At 38.9% G+C, this 23,828-nt stretch overlaps 1 protein-coding gene across 4 annotated transcripts in view; it reads right to left on the minus strand.

Annotated features, from left to right (window-relative positions):
- Positions 1-23,828, minus strand: part of neurl1aa (neuralized E3 ubiquitin protein ligase 1Aa) — a 63,522-nt gene that overhangs the window by 12,755 nt on the left and 26,939 nt on the right. For 2 of the 4 annotated variants that reach the window (XM_023797908.2, XM_023797927.2), the window contains exons 2-3: positions 13,507-13,748; positions 11,352-11,673 (exon numbers count right to left, since the gene is read on the minus strand). In XM_023797908.2, the coding sequence (XP_023653676.2) occupies positions 11,352-11,673; positions 13,507-13,748 (564 nt within the window). Of the gene's footprint in view, positions 1-11,351; positions 11,674-13,506; positions 13,749-19,554; positions 19,933-23,828 lie in introns of those variants that run through there. The other 2 variants (XM_023797917.2, XM_023797933.2) reach the window with 2 other exon arrangements.

Genomic DNA, 23,828 nt, shown 5'->3' on the forward strand with positions numbered 1-23,828 from the left:
TTTCAGTGTGTATGGGAGAGAGACGCAATGTCATGACATGTTTTCAATGTCTGTGGGTGGGAGACACAATATCATGTGGCATGATTTTGCTGTCTTTGGTAGAGGAGCCTAATTTCATACGACACTTTTTTACTGTCTGAGAGAGAGAAAAATAATTTTCTGTGACAAAATTTCACTCTCTTGGGGGAAAAATGTCATATGTGACACGATAGAAAAAGACATGTAATTTCAATTCAACTGAAGAAAGATACAGTTTCTAATGACATCCAGGGGGCGCTGTAAAGGGGGGGAAGTTAGGATGATTCCAAGGGCCCCTGACTGACAGGGACCCTAAAAATTTGGAGCACAATTGGAGTAGTCCGGGTTGGGGGCCCAATATGATATGCTTTCATGGGCCACAAAATTTCTAGCGATACCCCTGATAATATCATTCGACTGACCATGGGGGTGCAGCAGTTCCTTATATTAGTAACTGCCATTTCCTGTCCTTCACAATAATAAAGAAATCTTTGTGCTTCTGAAAGAATTCTAGTAAAAAAATTTTAATAAATTAGTTCTGTTTATCGCCGGCCAATACCCTGTGAATTCAAAAGAAATTGCATAAAATAGTCAGTAAAGTGAGAAATAGTAATTTTCTGAAAAACTAATGGTGAACATTATTGCTTTAACCTCAGTGAATAACTACAGAGTGAAGTCAATTAATTAATTTTTAATTTTATCATCCCATTTTGCAACTAAACAACAAATGTTACTGAATTATTTTCTGTTATTCAATTCAACATTTGTTTGCAACAAATCCTAAAATGGGATTTATAATACACAATTTCCCACAATACCTTTGTGCTACAAATGAGTAGAGTATACAGGAACTCATATGACACTGTAAAGTGCACACGGTAGATTTATTTTACAGAGACCACTCAAATATGTATGTGTTTGTATTTTCCTTCCTCAGTAAATATGATGGAAAATACATTTTGAAGGATTTTGATGGATCATTACTTTTTTTTACAAATATAACCATTTAGTTTGGACGGGTTGCAACAACATTATGGTGCTGGTTTAGGACATTGTGTTTATGATTATGACAGTCGCTGGTTCAAATCCCAGGGTCAGGAGAATGATTTCACTGTCGGGCCTTTGAGCAACGTCCTTAACCCTCCATTACCCCAGGCACTGGCTCACCCTACTTCCTCAAAAATGAATGTCACTTTTAATAAAAGCTTCTGCTAAATGCTTTGTATAAATAAACATGATTTACCTCCCAGAGGTAGTGTGAGTGTCTACATTGCAAACACCTAAAAGTAAGCATTACTACTGTTTAAATATGGATCTCCGCTGCTTCAGAGAGTCAAACACATTCCCAGGGTTCCACAGTCTCCTGTTTCACTTTGCCGTTTTTATCTGCCAAAAAACGAAGCCCCCTCTGACTAATCATGTGTAGTGGTGTGTGAGCACGATATTACACACACCCCGCAGACGGCTCCGCTGTGGAAAACGATAGCTCTTCAAGAGAATAAGCTAATTTTAGAATCAACTGTGAATCTGCGGACATTTAGATAGGCAACATCTCTAATTTCAACCTCCACCGCTCTGTGGTAGGATAAAATTAGGCTAACATCCAAGAGGGCTGTTTAGGAAGACAGAGGGCAACTGACGACATACTGTAGAGAAGGACGGCTATTGTTTGGCTGTTCTCTTCCGCTGGGTAAAATACTAAGTTTCACACCCCAGCTCCTGCACTCAGACTGGAGAAAGACAAGCCCTTTTAAGGTAAACAGTCAACTCTGGTCACCAGTTAACTGCTTACCTTAAAATACACAGTTAAAGCACAAAGCCCACTCCTTTTATAGGCCGTGTGCTGCAGTTTTAGAGAAACATTTAGCTTTCAGCCTTTACATTCATCTGTAGATGTGATGCAGAGTGATGACTCAGTGTTTGGCGCCGTTGCTTCCCTGCTCCTCCAGACCCAGATTCATGTTTTTTTTTCCCAGTACTGTCTGGTGTTTTCACACTTTCCAGAGATTTGCCGTCGAAGCGACGCTAAACTTCACCTATTTCCCGTATTGGATTGCATCTTGCCTTATGCCTATTCTTTCATTTTCGATAAAATGTAAAATGCCTGTGGACCTCAACTGCTTCACAAATTCCATCCATTTCCAAAAAAACTGCTCATCCAGGGGGAATGATAATCTAGGACCTCAGCATTTCTCTTTGCCTTTATCTTGTCGTTTTTTTTTTTTTTTTTACAAAAAATGTAGATATCAGAATGTTTGAAAATACAGCAGCAACTGAAGTATGCAACGCTAATCAAAAATGTTAGCCATAAAAGGGTCAATAATTTTATGTTTATTACTAATTTTGTAAGCAAAAATTCTGTGTCAGTGTCTCAGTTTTCTCTATAATTTTACTGTAAAATGTATCACAATGGTATTTCAATACTTTTCAGCTTTACTTGTTTATCTGTTTGTTTGTTTATTTATTGCCAACAAGGTCTCTTTTAGCATTTTTTTCCCCATAAAATGCCTGTTTCTTTGAGGTCCTGCTGCCCCACAGATATTCAGCTTGTCTGTGCCAGTAACTGGTGTTACTGGGAAAACAGAATATATCACAAACTTTGCACCTCATGGTGTTACATAACTTAATAAGAACTGGGTTGCTAAACAGCTCCAACTGTGAGTATAGTTATCAAATAATATACATTTGTTTTTATTTATTTGGCAGGGTTAGGGATAGCTATGCTTTTTTATGGAAAAGAGCATAAACACTAACAGGTAATCAGTGTAATAACACTGCTACCGTTGTGAGATGCACACAATATTATTCTGTGAAAAGTTAATTACAGTTTGACAACTCTCCCCATGTCTGATTTTATCACCTAGTCACATGCAGGGATTGCCAGAAACTCCCACTTTACTTATCGGCTATTTTAGGGGAAATGGTCACATGCTGCCATTTAAAAGGGACTGACAAGATGAAAGATGCACAAACATGAAATACACAAATATCATTGTACTGGTTAATACAGAAATATTTTCCTGTGAAGTGGAGACCAGGCTGAAAAAAGAACTTATTAATATTGCCTGTTGTAATGAAAGGGCAAAACAAGGACTTTTGTCTGGTCTGTCGTTCCATGCATGTAATGATTAAGTAAATGATTGCAGATATGAGCTTATCTTGTCAGGAATGTAAATTTTATTTTAAGCTTGGAAAAGGGCTGGGATTAATAAATCTGGAAAATAATTTAAACAGGTCATAGGAGAATTAGTGTTCGGCAGAGACATTTGTGCTATGGGGAAAGTCTGTGCTGTAACTGCTTGTCTCCAGTGAGGAAGTCAGAGCCACAGATAATCACTGCATCTTCATGTTGCCTACTAAGGAGATTAGGGTCCAATCCACAAAGAAAAGCCTTTGACATTAGGATATTTTTAGGAGTTCCAACTCCTAGCAGATTCCCATTTATTCTTCCAACTGCCTTAAGCTGGAGTTGACAAAGTGTGGTCAGGTGTCATATGAAAGCTAATGAAAGTGATTCCGTTCTGTATGTAACCTCATTTACGCAACGCTTAACCTGAGCTGAGCTTCACGCTTGAGCTGCTGAGGTCAGACACACCCAGTGACTGCAGAGAATTTTATCCTACCTTAAGCTTTCTCCTTTTAGTTGACTTCATAGTGACATAAACTTTTTTTACCTTTTCTTTTCAACTTTAAGTTTTGTAAGGTGTAAACGTTACACCTTGCTTAACCGCTGCACCTTAAGATCAGCCTATACCCTAAAAAAACAGACATATATAAATGACTATATGAACTAATACTACCATGCATGTTATTTTACTCATATCTTTTCATTCTAATTTTTGAGTACAATCATTAATAGCTGCATGCGGCAATATTTTGACAAACTCATAATAATGTATGATAACTCATATATGTTTACGAATCATAAACAGACTATTTCTAATGTTCCATAAGGCTACAATGCCAGAGATCACAGGGACCCAGACAGAGCTAAATTCTGCTGTAAGATGTCGTATGTTCTCAGCGGGCAGTGCAGGGATGAGACAGCATTAAATTAACTGGCCTGACAAGACAGACCAGTCCCTTGCAGACACAGCAAAATGAGAGGGAAGAGACAGGATGCTGAGAGTCACCCTGCCAGTGATGACACTTCAGATTTGAGCCTGGCCGCTCTCTTCAGCTCAATCAAACATTCTCCTGTCTGGGTCATACTGCCCCGAGGTACAACCGAGAAAACGGCCATAAATAAGGGACCTGGGCTTGTTCGCAGTTTGCCACTGCAGTTTCGAATAATCCTGTGAAAATGAATAGATCCCACTCACATTAAAATTCAGTGTGACCAAACGGCCTTCACACATATATTATTCATAACATCAAAATAAGATAAGGCTCTGGAAGCAGGCAAACATAACATGTAAAAACAAGCAAATTAAGTTTCCGTGTCACCTGTTATCTGATTCTGGCAATACAGTTGTTCCATTTTCCAGATATATTACTGCTACGCTACTGCTTGTCAGCATGGTGAATAAATTGGGCTTGAACTGATTTATTTCCCCCCATCTATTACATTTTATGATTTTGCGATTATGGTCCGTGAGAATTTCAGCGTCTTGGCCTACTGACATCTGGAAAGTTTCAGAGTTTGTTTATGCTAATTTTGTATTTTTTTTGCACTAATTTTATCCTTCTCCCTGCAAAACCAGACCTTAGCACCCATCAGCGGCGTATCTTGGGAAACGAACGCAAGGGTCACTGATTGCTGTCGAGATAAAGAAATGCAAATCGCGTCTTTGTTCCTCATATGGCTGGTTCTTTGTTGGTCAAGAGTACGGTAGGGGGGAGGAGGGGAGAGCGGGTGTCCGTGCCAAGATTACTTTCTGAAAAACTGGCATGTATGGCTACAGCAGCTGCTGCAGCCCAATTATGGCGCACCTGCTCATCTCACATACGGACGATTCAACTTTGGTTCCTTTCTGACTGTCAGCTTTCAGATGCATGCTTATATGTGGTAGACGGTTTTAATTACTTTGAAATGACTGAGCCACTAAACAGAGAGTCCCTGGCTCTGAATGTGCGGCTTTTAACTGGCTGATGGAGCAGTTTTGCCAAATGAGGCAGCTGCAAACAAGATTTTTTTTTTTTAACTTCAATGCATTCAGTAAAGGTTTTAGCACCTGTTGGGCCATGCCAACACTAACGGCAAAAAAGCTATTCCGCTTCCTGTGTAGGGTTTCCTCTGGGCTGAATGCTGATTATTGTCATGTCGACGCTCCAGCGCTGGCCGCGCTGGACCAAATCCGCGGAGCTGCGCGGTGGGGATGCGGTAGGCTCGGATGGCATTAGCGCCGCGCGGTGTCACCTTAGCAAGGTCATTCCCCCCTGAGCGGCAGGGGGGATTTGCAGTAAGTCTGCGGCTTGTAGGGCTCACCTCCACAAAGGCCTCACGAGAGTCCATGAGGTGCACAGAGGGGGGGAGGTGTTGTTGTGGGGAGGGGAGGGGGGAAGGCCAAGGGCTGGGAGCTGTTGTGAGTTGGGGTGGGGGAGGGGGGTAAAATTATGAGGACAGTCTAGTAAAATACTGAGTAGCGGCTGCAGTTCTGAGGTGAAGTTGCATATAGCCCTTCCTTCGCTCACCCTGTGCACCAGTGGCTGGATGGAATGGAGGGAGAGTCGAGGGCAGGACACTGTCATGACAAAAGCACGACAAATGCTTAAATAAGTAACAGCACAAGCTCCCCGGGGTAGTTTTAACATTTTATGCTCAAATTGGAGCTTGTTGTGCTTATCTGGTCATCCTCTGTAAGCTGAGGCCAGCTATGAGAATTAGCTACTTGGTGATGGCGTAATTAAATTCACAATGCTATTTCTCTTATCAGGTGCCCAATGGTTACACGCTTAGCAATTAAAAATATTTCAGTAAAACAACTACATGTCCAGTGAACCAGTCAACCCATCGGAACAAATTATTGCCTTATTCTGTGTTTCGTAATTTAAGATTCAGCTCTGAGATAAATTTTGATAATAACTGCTCAAAAATATTTTTTCATATAATACCTATGAACAATCCAGACCTATGGAGAATTCTATAATCTGATTTAATATAATATTTTTTAAGTTAATTTTCAGTGCCCTCAGAGTTGAAAATTCACACCCTCTTTACCTATCATTTTAAAGTCGTAAAATATAAACTATATTCTCAATTTCATTCTAATTTGAAACATTCAAACATGGCTCTTGGTCCTGGACAAATTATTATACTCAAATATTAAAATTCAGTACAATGTATTCCCTGTCAAAAAAACAGTAAAAACAAGGATAATAAACTAAAATAAAAATTAGATTTCTAAATATTATATCACGTAGCCAGTATTACATTTGCTCATCTTCTGTGGACCTGAAGCAAGTCGAGAAAGACAAGAGCCACAGACACTTTTGCAAAAATCCGGAATGAGAAATTGACAAATGTTTATAATTTACGCACAAATGACTTTTCCTGCATTTCATGGCACAATATGTTTCCCCTTGGTTTGATATTTAATTTTAATAGACATCTTTGCACATTGTTATAGCCTTGCCTGCTATAGTTTATTATTTCTAGACAGTCCCATTCTAAACATGACATTCAAATTAATAGTTTAGTTTGGGATTGTTTCACTTAACTTTCAGACCAATCGAATACCACCATTAATCAAAATTAACAAAAACAAGATAAGTGCTCTCTCCCTGTCTCAATTTACATCTATCAATTAAGTAATAACACTACTGTTCTTGGTAAATTTATTCGGATGTCTGAAACACATATCTGGTAGTGATGGCAACATGATTATATGTTATATACAATATGTTTACACTGATCTCAATCAAAATCACACATAACTAAACAAATAACTAAATAAATAAAAATAAGTATAATAATGCATAATTAGTTCTGAATGCATACAAACCCTGTTTATGATTATTTACCATTCATCATTGTTTTCCTGCAATAAATTACTAATACTCTTAAATAAATCTTTAAACACTAACCTTATAGTGGACACCTCATTCATTAGGAATATAATTGCTCTAAAAGTCATTATCCTCCCTTTCCCCTTGAGGAAGACAAAATGACACGATTTGTTATGTCTGCATGCAGAATTGATCAAACATTTCAATGCCTCAATGCCAATGAGTAATAGTTGCAATGGAATTACCAATATTGCAGGAGATCCTATTAGCCTGAAGATACATCTAGGACATGCAGCACTAAATCAGTTAAAACGTAATGTTATATGTTTAAACAAACCTTCAGATAGCTGATATTTTTTGGCCCCGAGACAGTATTTATCACCTGGCTTTGGAAAAGCACAAACTCAAATCACATTTATTATAGCGAGCTACACAAAAAGAATAGTGACCTTACTTTTGTTTCTGCAGAATATGAGGCATGTAACCATACAAACAGGCTCAGTGTGAAATTTACATGTTTACAGGTATAGAAGTGTGTTCCCTAATATTCCCACTGAGCAGTGATAATGCATGCTATTCATTGTGCACTAGAAAGAAAAAAAACAAGACTCACCTAATCTATATATACTGTAAGCACTAACAGGACAGACAGACTCACTTGTTATTTCAAGGATCTGACATTAACCACTGGCTTAAACCTGATCTTTAAAAAAATTGATCTAAACATGGTGGCATTTACGGTTTCCTATCAACTCGGACATCATTCACTCTGGCATTTGGCTAAAGAACATAAGCTATGAGAAATGAAAGCCACAAGAACAACGGTCGTCAGCGAAAATTGTCCGACACTTCCTCAAATGACAAAAGTAGTTCCCCTTTGTACAACTGTCATTGGGCACTCCCTCCACACATTCTGCATGCTTGTTGCAAAAATACTGAACTTTACCAAAATGACATCATGCGAACACATCCGCGCTGTGTACCGGTTACAGAACAAATCAAAAGCGATTAAAGTAATTGAAGAGTATTGGTTTTTAAATGACTAGGCATTTAACACTAGTCAACTGCTGAGAAATGTTCTAGAAAATCGTTTTAGAAAATCAAAATAAAAAATCGGACATTCGGAATGGTGCACCATTACTAGTAGTTAGCTTAAATCCAAAACCACTTATGTCACTTATTTAGAAACGTCACACTATTTTAGTACAACCTGGAGATCTGCCAACTTTTTGCTAGATATTTAAGTCCTATTGACTTCCCCCCAAAATAAGTGTAAACAAATTCAGTGAGCATGCCAGTCAGGCTCTTATAAGCCACATTTTGGGACCTGCTGTCAATACAGTACTGAAATCTGTTTATTTTTCTCCCTGTCAGAAACTATTCCAGTGGGCAGGACAGCTGCCGTCACAGTAGAACAGATGTGAGACAATAGTTATTGCACTGCACACATCATTTTACAAAATCATATAAACTCAGAAGTTTATATTATACTTTATATTATACTATACTTTGTCGTCACAATAATAGGGGCTGTCTGTTGGATCTGACCAACTTTGATATATCAGAGGTGGTACATGATGAAGGACACTGCTGCCCTGGGTGAAAGCCACACTGGGTTAATCCAACCCAACTCTCACACACTTCTCATAGTGACCAGGCATTATTAGCTTTAATGTTACCAATTGGCACCTTCTTAAAGAGCAAATAGCACTAGAATGTAGACCAAAAAAAGAAAAGACAATTATGGAATCATCGTTCCCCTCCATTTACAGTGTCAGGACTGAACAGTGTGTCTGGCTTTCTTAAGCACATTGGCTACAATGACACGGAACAATCAACAAAGGCTGAGCATGTTACAGAGACAAAAATGGCTTTCATAGAGAAAAGGAAAACTCAGAGAAACTGGCCAAAAAATGATCTTACAATTGCTGAAAAACTGTGATTGAAAACACCCTCAGTTCATTTGCTATTATACAGGAAAACTGCTTTCAATTCTCCTGTATGGAGGCGATCCAAATTAGTTCAAGGCTTTTATAATAGTCTTAGAATATATAATTTAGCAGTTTCTGGTGAAGACTTGTTTAGCTATATAGAGTCCTTACAGTATATCACTGCAGTACAAAAACAGCACATGTGTAACTTCATTAGTAAGGTTAATACACATGTCAGCATGTGCATGCACCAAACCTTTTAGATGGGAGAATCTCTTAGGCTTTCATATAATTGCACGCATTCCAGGGAATATGTCACGGATTTTTTTTTGCGGTAACTACATTCCTTACCTATGGCTTTAAAATAGGATCATTTAAAATAATAAAACTGAAATGGATTATAACAAATGAACAAACAAACAAATAAAAATAAGGTAATTATATACCATGTCATACATGATAATAAATGAAAGAAATTCATTCAAATGAATTAGATGAAGTATTTATGAAGAGTGTGGGCAGCACTGTAGCTAAGAGGCGGGCACTGCTACCTCACGCCTCCATGTTGCTAGTTCAAAGCCCATGTGTGTGTGGCGCTTACATAACCTCCCAGGGTGGTCTAGTCCCAAAGACATACTAACAGTTAAGCCTATAGTATGTGTGCCTCGCAATAACCCGGCATCCTGCCGGGGGATTACCTCAGCCTCGTGTTCTATGCTGCCCAGGATAGGATATCATTTGACCCTGTCTAGCAGACCTGCAACCACTGAAAAGCCATCCCCTGCCCCACAGGACAGAGAAACTCTTTGTTGTTACTGGCTATGCTGTTGTTAAATGACATCCTGTCATTTAAAGGTTGAACTGGTCCCGCAGAGTAAATATGTCCTGACATGAACATGAGACAGAAATTAAATTAGAATAATGGCATTTCTAAGATAATGAAACAGATGACAAGAAAAGATCAGGGTAGCTGACTATATTGACAGGAATGACAAACCAAACATTCTGAGAACTGTTTACAAAACTTTCACAAACTAAGATGAAGGTTATTTTGATGAAAATAAATAGAGTTAATTTACTATACATGAACTTGTCCAGGATAAGTTAATAAATAAATATCTAATAATGTCAATTCTTTGCTTATTAAATGGAATTATTCAGGGTTTTACCTGTGATTTTGTATTTCTACTCTGTTTTTTGGCGCTCTATTAAACAAATGGATTTGAAAAATACTGGGGAGGTCAACAATAACATCGGTGATATGATCTCTTACCGTTTCATGCTATACATTTTGTCTGTTTTGGTAGCAGAGACTTTAAGTTCTAATGTACAATCTTTAAATAAATAAGACCCACCCATCCTTTTTGGCAGGATTTCAATATGACATTTAAATTATGTGGGTGGCATTTAATATTTTAAGAAGCTATGTTTATTTCAGGGTGATGACGCATAGCTACCAACTTTGTAAAATATCTTTTTGGCCAAAGTGGCTACTAATCATTACTACCTATTTGGAAGTCCCCGAACTTGGTTGTTTGTGCAGGTTAATTTGGGCAGACAAATGTAACACAAGTGTCTCTATTTTCGGACACTCCCCGAGTCCCGTCTCTATTGTATGTAATTGCTGTAAGCTGAGGCACAACTCTCATGTGAAATCCACACTGTTCCACAGGCATACAGGCACAGTGCTGTCAATTGGAATGGCTTGAAATTAGGTTAAATGAGCTATCTACGAAACATGTGCTCCCGTTCTATTTTTATCACAAGGGATGACAGCATGAATTCCCTAGTGAGTACAGGAGTTCTTCTTGGAAAACGGTGCAGGTCGTTTCTACTACTGATATATTGCTCACAGAGGGCATACAATAGAGGCATGCTATTAAACATCTAAGGTGTCGTTTGTTTTGATCCTAAAAAAGGTACATTTATTATTATTCTTAATATTAGGTACTGTCAAGTCGATGTTGACTATACTTGCATTAGGCTAAGTCATTATGGAGCAGAAGTAAATAAGCCTATATATGTGTGTGTGTGTGTGTGTGTGTGTGAGAGAGAGTTTATGTGTGTGTTCACAAATTTCAAAGTATCTGGCACTTGAATTCTGTAGATGTGAAAAGATCTCACCCACAAACCCATTAGCCTACCTCTCTGTATCAAACTCTCGTTCTTTCTGACTGAAAAACTCCCCGCAGAGAGATTGGAATCAGCCGGAAATGACTCACTTGAATGAATGACCAATTAGGCAGAGCTATTATGTTCTCCTACTTGGATACATAGATGGTTTTTAAAAGACCTGGACAGAGAATTATTTTTAGCATGAAGGATATAGTTCAGAAATAAAGAGAAGCCAATCTAGCGGTCACCTGAAAAACAGGTACTCTAGATCATAGATTTGTCTAGGGAGATGCTTGAATTACTCTATGATAATTTAACGCATCGTCACGCTTGACTCACCAAGCAGCTGAACCCCTCTTGTCAGACCGTAAACATCAATCAGGGCCCACAGAGGTTCTATAGTCCGGACACCACTGAAGAACAGCATGGGACTGGAATCATTGATGCGGTAGAAGACACGGCCCTTCTTGTCCACCCAAAAGGCAATGATGTTGCCCTCATTGGCGAACTCCTCCGGCAGAGCTTTGGCCCAGAAGCCGCTCTGGGACACCAGGTCTGGGCAGGCGTACTTAGGCAGGCTGTCCGGGTTGATCCGCGACGGGTCCTTGGCGGTGAAGCCGAGCCGTAGTGCTCCACTCCAGCAGCACTGCTTCTTCGTAATCTGCGGAACAGGAGTCCCATTTCCGATTCATCCAAAGTGACCCCTGCAGCTTAGAATCTCCACATTTTCCTCAAGAGTACAGTTGGAAACTTTTATTGCATTCCCAACACCTTGCTCAAGGCTATGACAGCAGACTAAAGCCTGCAATGTTTTATCCCATTTCTGTAAGCACTAGCTGCTGCATTAAATAGTTAAGGCAGTAAAATGTCGACTTCACTCCTCATAAATTCTTAAATGATAAACTCTGAGCAACGTTTCTCCTGAGTGAAATATTTTAGCCAACCTTCAAATTTTATTTTTTTTTCGCTTTGTTTTTGTTAATTTAGAGATTGCAATTCTGAGCCCATGTACTGTAGCTAGAAACGTTTTGGGAAGCCTTCCCCAAAACCCGAGAACGGTTAGGACTTTGAAGCTTCACTGAACATTAAATGGCTATGAACCATCTGCAGTCATCTTTTAAACTGATTTTAATCCTGCAATCAGTCAGCTGAACATAGACTGCATTAATGTATATAATGTTCCTTTCATGACATGCTAAAAGTGTCATGATTGCTTTATGACGGTAATAGCTATATAACATAGTCAGACTGTCTTCGTCTTAATAAAATGCAAATTATTAATAGTGTCAACCAGCTGCTACTGAAGAAACAATTTTTCATAAAAATCTTTTGTGGTAATTGATTTAGGAGACAGTTGAAATGACTGTAATACAAGTGAGGGAAAAAAGCAATAAAATATAATTAGTCTCTGGAAAGTTTGTTTTCTCATCAGAATTTGTAAAACCGAAAACCAAACTGTCTGGTTACTATTAATAAAATATCAATCTATTGAAGTGTTACTTCAGTGGTGACGGGATTTAACATTTCAAACAAATATAGGGCTACTGATAAATAACCTTAACAACTTTGGCTGATACATCACAGAATATAAAGTCTTTGAGAACTTTGGGAACCTGACATTGTAACTGTTGCCTTTTACAACAATAAGATTAATTCTAATTCAAGATTATCTTTCCAGTTTCTAGAGATCAAACAGGGTCCAATAAATTAGACTTCAAACATAAGAAGTTTTTGATAGAGACCTGCCTTTGCAACAGTGGACCATCTCTCTGGTTTTTATTACTTAATTTTTCTTAGATCAGTCTTTATTTTGCAAATTATGGCACTGGAAATACTTTTCTATTTGGTTAAACCTTTTTTTTAAAAAAAAAAAAAACTTGGAATCACAGTCACTGAGACTGGAAACTAGATAATTAATGACTATAATAAATCAAAATAAATTAAATGAAATTACAACAAGGTAATGGTCACAAAAAACTAAATAGTCAAAATAGTAAATTAACGGTACGTAGATTTGCTATTCTTCGCATGTGTTGAAGCTGAAACGAGATTTTTGTTAGGAGAATACCTCTTTGTTATGGTTTAACACTTTTTATTTACACAAAGGAAACCTTAATGATAAGCACAGGATCTGGTTTCAGAACATGCTGAAAAACAAAGCCCTTATATGGGACTCCAATACGTATCTGTTTAAGGTTGTTCATTAAACAACCAACACTGCACACAAACGTACAGAATACTTATGTGTCTTAAGTACAGAGTGAAACCACCGTAACTGGTATTCCGGGTGTAATGACGACTATTCCTGCTCAAACCACTTAGATAGTGTTTACCCAGTACTTTCCAGCAGGACGGACATGAACATAGAAAGTTGCAAAGCTCCTTTAGCCCAAGTAGGGAATGACCAGAACACTTTGGTGACTAACAGACAGGTGGCTGGATTTACACACTGATCTCATTAATGGTTTCCCTTTATTGGTTTCCGGTGACCTACCTTTAGCCTGACCTGCTCGTACTGGGCAATAGGCCGGTTGCTGAAGGTAATGGCATTGCAGAAGCTGGCCTGCCTCTTCACCGCCTTGTGAGCCAGGTCCATGATGATCTGCGAGCCCTTGGCGTTGGGGTGGAAGAGGAGCGGGCTGATGGGGAAGCCGCCACACTGCTGGGCGGGCAGACAGCGCTTGGGCTTGTGGTGACATCGCTGAGAGGTGGGTGGGAAGGAGCCGCCCAGAGAATCTAGGGATTGACGAAGACAGGCAAAGTCAGCTCATCTGAAACATGTCATGAGTAGACACTACAACACAGTGGCCTGAGCTGATTTTAATCTACTGCCTCCCAGCTCCAGAGACTGAAATAATAACTGAAGATGATGACTTCAATATAGTCATGCAACAGAGACAGGTATTTGGAATGCCTGTTATGCTGGAACAAGGAGAAAATTCCTTTTGAGCATGATTTCAGTGTAATTATTTGCCATTCACAACAAACACCTTTTAACTGTTTTGATCTAAAAGTTTTAGAGGATGAGGCTTTTCTTTCGGAGTTTCTTTAGGAGATATAATTACATTCCTATCAGGGGGAATTTGAGGTGGCCCACAGAAGGTAGTGATGGCAAAGCCAACTCACATTATTTTCTCTTAGAAGGAACTGCAGCTGTGAAATGACTTGAGAAAATCCCCTGCGCCGATTTCCCCTCTTAACTTCTGCTCGTTGATAACTGCCCGGCCCACAAATGCAAACAGTACTACCAGGTTTGTTAAGAAGAAACATGTGTACATTTCTGTTTCAGAATTAATAAAAATTAGAAAAAATTATTTGTATACAAATAAGTTTTTATTATTTTTTAATAAAACTTTTTAATTTTTTAAATATTTGTATACAAAAGATCAAAGCAGGGCATTTACCAGTTGGAAGTGTTCAGACTTTAAGTTTCGTGGTGCATAAATGATTTTACATAGAGTGGGGTATTTTTTGCCCTGAAGTTCTTGGGGATTGATGGATCATTGTCAGCGTTATTTTGACTTGCCTGCAGGTTTAACAGCACAGTCTTATGTTCATGCATTATTAAGGTTAATCGAGGGTAAGGAGACTGTTGATTAGTCATACAACTACTTTAAGATAATAGGCGACATAATTAAATTAATTGCTACAATCCATATGACAAGGAATATTTTACTTTAAATCGTGTTTTTAAATTAATTTTAACCAAAATTTTTATTGTATACAATATCTGTTAAACATCATGTTAATAACCTGGTATCCTAACTTGTATATAAACCATAAAACAACCACAAACTCATAGAAATGTTCATTTAATTACCACTCTGAGTTATTTTTTTATGCACAGTACAGTGGTGAGTTACAGTGCTTTCACGAATCGTATGCATACACACCAGTCACAGGTACACCGTGATCTCACACAAACTACGGTCACACATGCACCACAATCTCACATAACATGTACTTTGTTCCAAGCAGATAAAATATATTTACTCTAAGAGTTTTTTTTCCCCTCAGGGCAACCAAACAGGGAGCAAATCACATTCGTATCCAGGATGCTTTTCTCTGGTCTTTTATCAAATGCAGACATATTTCCAAATCAAATCCGTGGCCACATATCAAGCAGAGAGGAGCTTAGAGAGAGTATGAGAAAATGAAGTCCTTTCGGAGGCATTCGTCGAAACTTTCAAACAAGGCAGGGGAACAAAGCACCCTCTGTCAGGAAGCCGTGCTAAAATCACTCAACGTAAAGTCTACACTGTGAATGAAACAATCATATTAAGATGCCGAAATCATGTCCGACCTGTTATCCATTATTTATTTATGATTATATTTAAACAATTACTTCCAAGCTCAGCATACCGATTTAGCTACGTGGCCGTCCAAACTGATAGTTGACGTGTTGTCTTGAGATGCACACTGCTGGTCAGGTTTTGGCATATATACGGCTTTCTCGATTAGGAATATGCACGCGCTTTGGTACAAGTTTTCACAGCGTGCCTTGAGCATTAGTGTGAGAGCCGCTTGGCGTATACTTGTCGTTGGATAGCGGCCTCCCTGAAGAGATCACACCTGGCCTTCAGGGCAGGCTGCTGATTCCCATCTGGATGTCATAAACAAAAAAATAGCAGGCGAAAGAGGCAAAGGTGCGATGACACGAGCAGCTTCAGATGAGTTATTAATGTTTGTGGGTCTTTAAATATTATTTATAAAACTGGTCCTGTGAGTTTTCCAAAGCTGTCTAAGGACGGTTTTTAAAAAATCTCTTCAACTTACTGCCGCAGCTTCAATCAATTTACTTATATAACGTTTAAGCTAGAAAAACTTTAGCTGGCATACTACAGATAAGATTCAATGCAATTGAACAAACAAGCAAAATTTTTTCGGTAGGTCATAACAACTTCGCTAGGAAATGCAGAGCCACACTTTTTCTAACATATTACCCCAGCCAGGGTGATCTGGAACCTATCCAAGACAGCATCGAGCTGGGGTACATCCTGGATAGATATCGCTGCATCGCAGGCTAAACTAGATTATATTCTATGGGCAAATTTGCATATTGTTTCCCAACCCATTCCTTGTGCTGCGGACCCACAGCGGTCCACGTTTTCGCTCCCTCCCAGCTCCCTGCCTGACCATCCACATTTTTGCTTCCTCCCAGTTCCCGGAGCAAAAATGTGGACTGTTTGTGGGCACCTGAGGACCAAATTGGGAAACACAGATTTAGAGATATTAAATGGCTTAAATAAATGGGCTCCAGGAGGAAACTCTCTTAACACAGGGAGAATATGCAAACTGCACCCACACAAAGAGGAGGCAGAACTATAACCGTCATGAAGCTATGAAAGAACAGTACTGCCCACTCCACTACCATGTCGCTCTCGCTCCACACACGTGCTCATTATTCTTCACAACATTACTTATTTGTTAAACAAAAATTATAGGAATCTTAAATTCTTTCCTTCCAAGAAAAAAAGATCTGTTATCAATTTTTGCTGACTGTCGATCTGGAATTCCCTCTGATTTCTGACAAAAAGCAAGCTTTCTTCTGCTTAACACATTCTGTGAAACTTGTGAGTTAGAAGAACTAACACCAGGAAAATGTCAGTGTCACTAAATAAAGGCATGTCTTTTGTTTACAATCCTATTGTGTCTGTGGACAATATTTCATTACTGTTGGAGTTGGACCCTGTCGTGAAAGCAAACCGAACACAACAGGACCCCTCACTAACTCGAATGGCGTCACATTAGTATCTATCCAGTAATGGACTCAGGTTGAAAAGGGCTAAAGTTACTTCATTTCTTTTTCAGCTCATTTGTGGAAGAGGCTTTTAATGGGCTCTGACAGAGGACACCAAAAGCAATAATGCATCATCTTCAGAGTGACACCCTCAAAGACCTTAATTACAGACGACACACATATTTGTAAGAAACTGCATTAAGGCATATTTTTTCAATTAAGCATGTACTATTGACAAGGCAGTACCTCAGGCAACCCGGGAAGAGTACAAATGTAAACAATAAACTTACACATGTAGACTATAATCTAAAAGACATTATATATGAAATAATGGCTCATTGAGACTGAACATGTGGTACACATTCTGCTCACTTTTTGATAATGAAGATTCCTTATTTCTACAAACTTTCTATAAACTGGCTCCTGCTGACATGCAGTGCGGTAGCCATGGAAACTGAACATGTGACCAAGCAGAAAACTGCAGCTTCACTACTGTCATGCATCTGAACAACATACCTGTATTTGCTTTTCATTTCCACCACTATATTATGTACCTGAAGGCGTAAATGTCACCCAGGTTAAGGGTGGTATCTAAACAATAGGCTAAAAGTAATGAAGGCAAAAATATGCAGCATTTTTATAAAACCTGTTGCAACTGAATTCAGCTAAATCACTACATAAACCTTGTTTTTGTTCGCGCAGTGAGATGGGTTAATATAACCACTGCTGTAGGGAAAAAGATCATATATAGAATGGCCATATATATATATAGAGCGACCTTTTTTATGAATTTGTTTGTTTCGTGCTAAATTGTACATACTCCTGCATCCTGCATGCTTTGTTCTTTTGTGCATCTGCATGTCTTCCTGTTCTTCCATCAAGAGTCTATAAATACAATGTAAGCATAATTATATGTGATATAAGAGAAACAAATGAATTAGAATGAGATAGCACAGTATAAGTGCAGTCTGTAATTAAGCGTTGATAATATCAGTGCTGTAGGTCACCTGAAACACATGCCAGACAATGGACAGGTTTAGGAGGACTATAAACTGTGGCTTGCAAGAGCCAGTAGAGGAACAAAAACATTTTTTATGAGACAGCAGTAAGTCCAGATAGTGTGTCAGGTGGGGACGGGGGGGACCGGGGTGGGGGGTAGGGGGGGGGGAGTTTGGGGGCAGTGTCATGCAAGTGATACCATCTAAAACGAACTGAAAAACAAAGTCTTCGCTGCTTCACCTGATCTCACCACAGATACCACCATTATAAACATTCCATACACTTCCCATCCAACAGATACCCAATGAATAACCAACACAGGCTAATAAGGGACAGCAAGCATCCCACAGGCAGAGGGGACATTTCATACTATACCATTGTTACACCAAACAGCAGTGGAATAGCATGGCTGATAAAAAATTTATATTAGGTAATGAGATATGTGGAGTCTTTACTGTAGAAAGTACAGACAGATTGAACTAGCTTCTATGTATATTAGTCTGGACAGTCCAAGTCTTCTGGCCTCCTAGGAGTCTCACGGAAATAGGCATTTGGCCATGCACAAATAAAAATATCATGGAATTGCTCAAACTCTGATGTGATTTATGTGATTACGGGTCAATAAAAAAATAACCAGAAGATCAATACAATTTCATCTGCACTGACAAATTTGACAACGGAAAAGATGGTTTATTCTAGTATGGATCTGTAGCAGCCAATGACGCCTAGTTCTCTTCGATGTCATTCTTCGAAATGACGTTTGACAGCGGTGATGACTTACACAACTAAGTGTTATTTGTTTCTCAATGAATAATCCCTCATGTGATTTTTTACCGTTATAAAGTACATAGGAAATGTTTAATCGTGTACCAACCTTTTCTTTCCACCGATGCCCATTTCTTAATTGGATGGGCCATTAGGCATTGAACAAAAGAGCGTTAAAGTTACTCAGACATAGAAAACCATTCATTCCTCTTCTATGTACAGTATATATGGAAGACAACTAATGTCAGTCGAAGTTTCGTAACATAATCAAACATTCAGTCGTACAGCATAAAATGTATATCTCGTTTGTACACCTGCTCTTCCTACTTTGTCGATTTTAAGAATCTCCTGGACAAAGGTTGACATAATGAGCGGTAACAGTATACTTCTCTGTTTTGTATTGACACCAATGTCAGGCAAACGGGGATCGAGTTAAAACAATTGGTTGTAAATCGTATTCTATGGTATATTACCAATTAAACGCGCATACGGAAAAACTGAAATACAATACCAAACATCGACAATTCGTCTGTCAGAGATCACCTTTAGAGTAGATGTATTTCTTATTTGGCATAAGTCGCATGCGAGCCTTGTTCAGTTGCCATAGTTAACAATAAACATTGTAAACAGTAGCATAGAAGATTTTCTGGTTTCATCGCGTTTCTCCATAAGGCAGTAAAATACACGGCAATAAACGAACCACACCGTACACATGATGGTAGTTGGGCTAGTGTAGAAGTGAACCACATAGAAATTTTACATTTATATAAATATGTAATATTGCATATTATATATACACATACATTTCATAATGATAGATATTTCCGACATTACAATGTATTGCATTGGGCAATATGCAAATATATATATAGTAGTTACCGATTTAACATACATAGACATAGTTACTCTCTATACGGAATTTGTGTGCTTATCAATGAAATTCTACTGCTGTATTTTATAGTGACTAATCACGTCATATGGCAGAAGCAATGGGCATAAGTCCCCCCGCCCCCCAAGACCCCTTATCGCTTTTCTCACCGTACAAGGTGTTTTTGGTTATCTGGCCTCCCATTACTCGATTGGAGATGAGTTCCTTTTCACTGCTCTTTTTAATGAAAAACCCGCAACGGAGCCGTATTCCGTGCCGAAGACATTATCGCACATCCATGCTTCCCTGATCCTCCACAGCGCACAGATACGGTCGGTCTGTACACAAGCCGAGCCGCAAGCCGTCCGCTTCCCCCATTCACTATAAGATTACGGCCACTAGCCTCAAGACCACATTGAAATTAACATAAAAGGTGGAGCCATTTGAATGCTCTATTAACGCGATCCATGCCGGTGCTCCAGATGCCAGATGCTGTTCCTCTCTTCCCCTTTTTATCTAACAGAAACAGGATATACAGACGGAGCTATAAAAAAAGGAACGAGGCACTGGCGCCTAACCTAAAAGTGGCTGAATATTAATTGTCCCTGGTGTAAACGTAGTAAAATACATACACACACGCGCAAACCTTATGTTTTGGGGAATACCCCAAACCTCCTCTCCCCCGCCCCCACACCCCCCCCCCCCCCATTCCATAAAAGTTTATTGCTCATTTTTAGGTAGTGTCTTTCAAAAACTATAACTAAAATAGGCTACAACTAAATATAGTCTAATTTAAAATGCACCCTTTGTTCATTTCGTATCAAAGCGGACATTTGAAAGCGACATTAAATTTAAAGATAACATTATGATAATGTATCATTTGAAAAACAATAAATGCAAGTAGCCTATTAGTGAGTCATTTTATTATGCACCTGCTTTTCGCTCAGTTATGCCACCTGCTTGTCATTCAAAGCACGTCGTATACAGTGTGTTTTACGGTCGTCCGTAGCATGTTCTGTCTTATTCTGATTTATATTCAGAGCCTCTTGGATAAGAACACCGGCTCTCCGCCTTTTGGAATATGCTATTCCCGTAGTTCGTGGATCTTCTTTATCGGTGACTTTGCGGCGGCCACCGTGACTGAATCTGAACGGCTTTGAGTTTTATTCAGAGACAACTGAGCAGCTTGTCTCTTCCACGGAGACCTGCGCTCACCATGACCTTCCAGGCTGTATCTGTTTCACAAAAGCCAACATACTCCAGACGTCTTGGAGCAACGCCAGACTATTACAGCGCTTGAATTTCATTAATAATAAATAACGTGTTGTCTTCCAGTACGTGTAAATCAACAGTGCTTGGCTAAAGTGCGCTCAGTAATCTCGATATATTTGATATATTTACATGCCTGACATTTCTGATACACCTAAAATAATCTCTGTGCTCACTTTCTGTTTTGGTCTACATTTTTTTTAACCTACCAAATTCTCCTGACTGGATGCCTGTTGTTTTACTGGAAAAATCCAGGGGATTCCCCAAAAACTGCCATGGAGGAAAAGGCTTGTATCATCAGTACTTCCCGGAATGTGATAAGATTAGGACTGAGACTGGTACATATTTTCACGTAGTGTTGTGGCATCGATGGAGGGCACCAGTAGACGTACACCACATTTCAATAATAAAACAAAACAAACGCCCTGAATCAGATATCAGTCTATCACAAGGTACACAGAGCAAACATAACTTTCAGACACCAACTCATCTAAATTTTAAGACAGTAATATTATTTATGTACTATTATTTTCATAATTATTGATATTTTTATTGTTTCCCTAAAGTGACTCTTAATCTCACAAACATACAATCCATCCTGTTTGTTGACATCCGGCACAATACACCCTAAACAGGAAGCTCACAGGACAAACACATAAGTACATTAAGGACGTTCAAATGTAGCCAGTATATCTATTTTTAACACTGTATTATTAACACATTTTATTTTTTATTTTAGTTCGGCTGTGCTAATTTTCCAGTATGACTGTACATTTCCAGGCCGCACTTAACACTAGTCATGATAGACCGGTTCTATAAGTCTCTCAATTCCTTAGTTAATCAGTAGTAGGTTGAGAACATTTGATTGGTTATTTCATGGAGAGACTGTTTGAAGTCATTTTTGACCAGTATTTCAAACACAGGAGAAGCTGTACAGCTTTCAACACTCATTTCAGCACTTACTACGAGCAATTTTTATTTCATCATAACCTTTCAGTACACTGTTTCTTCAAATGTTTGGTTAATAATACAAACTGCCACATAAAACCCTGCATTTTCCGTCATCTGTAGAGTGTAGCGTTGCTTGCTGCTTGTGATGAACTATGTAGATAGCTAATCTGAAAATCACATTTAAAACCTGCACCTGCAGCCTGTCCAGTTCAGGATTGCAGCACATGTTATTCCACCTTTTGCAGATCTTGGAAGGCAATTTTTTTATTGAACCGTCTGTTGTACCAGGCTGACATTTCCAAACAACTGTCCTGCAGTTGTCCACATTTTGTAATTTGTACTTTAAATTAATGTACAGACAACGTGATGCTAGGTACTTTTTGAATTATCTATGATTTACATGCCAGAATCATTCGCAGATTAATTATTTTTTTTCCATGTGAAACATTAGACAAGTTGAGCTGTATCTGTAACTGTCAGGCATGGCCCAATAATCACTCACTGATCTCTCCCCTGGCAGGCATACAAGCCACAATTATAAATATCCAGGCCTGCCTAGCTTTTTATATAGCGCCTTAAGCCTATAGAGATATTACTAGCTTAATTCTTTGTAATCTTATTTGCATCAGTGTAAAAGCCTTAAACTTCAATATTATTCTACCACATATATCCACGTGTTTCCATTGTCCCATACCTGTGCTTTCAGATATTAAAGCAAAGATTGCATATTTAGGTATGAAACACTTTGAAAGTCATTTTAAGGATAGAGGAGCGAACAGATATCCATTGCAATTTCAAATACCTTCACATAAATAGGTAGCTCTAAAATAAACTACAAAAAAAGAAACTTTAAATCATTCCACCAAGAAAGGTGCCAAAAATCCATGACTAGAACTAATGTGTTATTTTATATAAAGCCTTTCTGCTGACAGATGTAGAGCATGGCCAATGTTTCAAATAAAAGCATCATTTTAATGTTATATCTACGAATACGTTTTATGTTTGTTTTGAAAATTTTGCTCCAGAGTTGAATATATGCTCCGGAGATTTTTGGATTTTCTTTCATAACGGGTCTTTATCAGTATTCATAAGGTGCACACGTTCTGAATTCTTCCTAGTGTCCATGTAATACACTAATGCTTCCTGACAGATTCAGATATGGAGGACCTTTGTCACCCATACAAAGATGGAACCTTCTAGCTAGCGGGGTGCAAAGAACATTAAGCCAAGTGGGACAAATGAAGTTGTTTCTTGTTTAAATGACTTTGTGGCTAAGGCTGGAATAGTGCCAGATGGAATCAGATCAAACTCAGCCTGAGGTTGTAGTAGATTGAGAAATAAACATATTCAAGCAATCTCTATAATCTTTAAGATGACACTTAGTGGCTAACATTTTTCTCCAAATTGACATTAACATGTTTTTATTGTCCAGTAGTACTGTACAGTAAATGAGAGGTATAAATGTATTAGACAGTATGTGTATCTGCTTGATAGCCAACCATCCATCTTCAATAACTGCTCCATTTTACCATACCTGACGCAGGGGGGAGACCTGGACGGAATGGAGGTCAATCACAGGGTGCATACTTGTAAACACAATCACGAGCATGTCTTTTGGCTGCAGAATGAAGTCTGCAAAAAGTATGGGGTGCACATGCAAAGTCTGCTGTGCAAAACATGTTCTCCGGGAAGGTAAACAGATGCATTAGACACTGGGACTGGCTAATGAAACAGCAACTTTTATTGGCACCCCCAGGATATAAAAGGACAAGCAAGTGGAGAAAAATAGGCAATTTGGTTTCCAACCCCCCCGCCCCCACCCCCGCCCCCGCCCCCCAAGAGCCGGGCAGCACTCACAGCCTCTCTCCCCCTTACAGAGCAGCAAAGGCTTACTTTATACCACTAAGGACTGATTACTGGTAGTGGGGTTGTTCCACAACCTTCCCAGAAACATTGACGCTCTTTTCACATCTTACAGCTGTGCACAAGGAGCCACAGGCCTTGATTTGAAGCTCCAACTCTTTTCGTGGGAGGTACCAACGCTAAAAGCCAAGTTATCGCCACACCCGCTGCTCTGTATACATCTGATAAACCTGTCTTCCAGCATTTCAGGTAATGCGCAGTGAGTTAACTGGCCCACCTACAAAATAACGTGGCAACCAAGAACAAACTGAACATTTAATAGCCTTATTTTAATGAAATACTGAAATTTGAGGGTTGCGTG

This window comes from Paramormyrops kingsleyae, chromosome 20 (genome assembly GCF_048594095.1).
Source record: "Paramormyrops kingsleyae isolate MSU_618 chromosome 20, PKINGS_0.4, whole genome shotgun sequence".
Classification (NCBI taxonomy): Eukaryota; Metazoa; Chordata; class Actinopteri; order Osteoglossiformes; family Mormyridae; genus Paramormyrops; species Paramormyrops kingsleyae.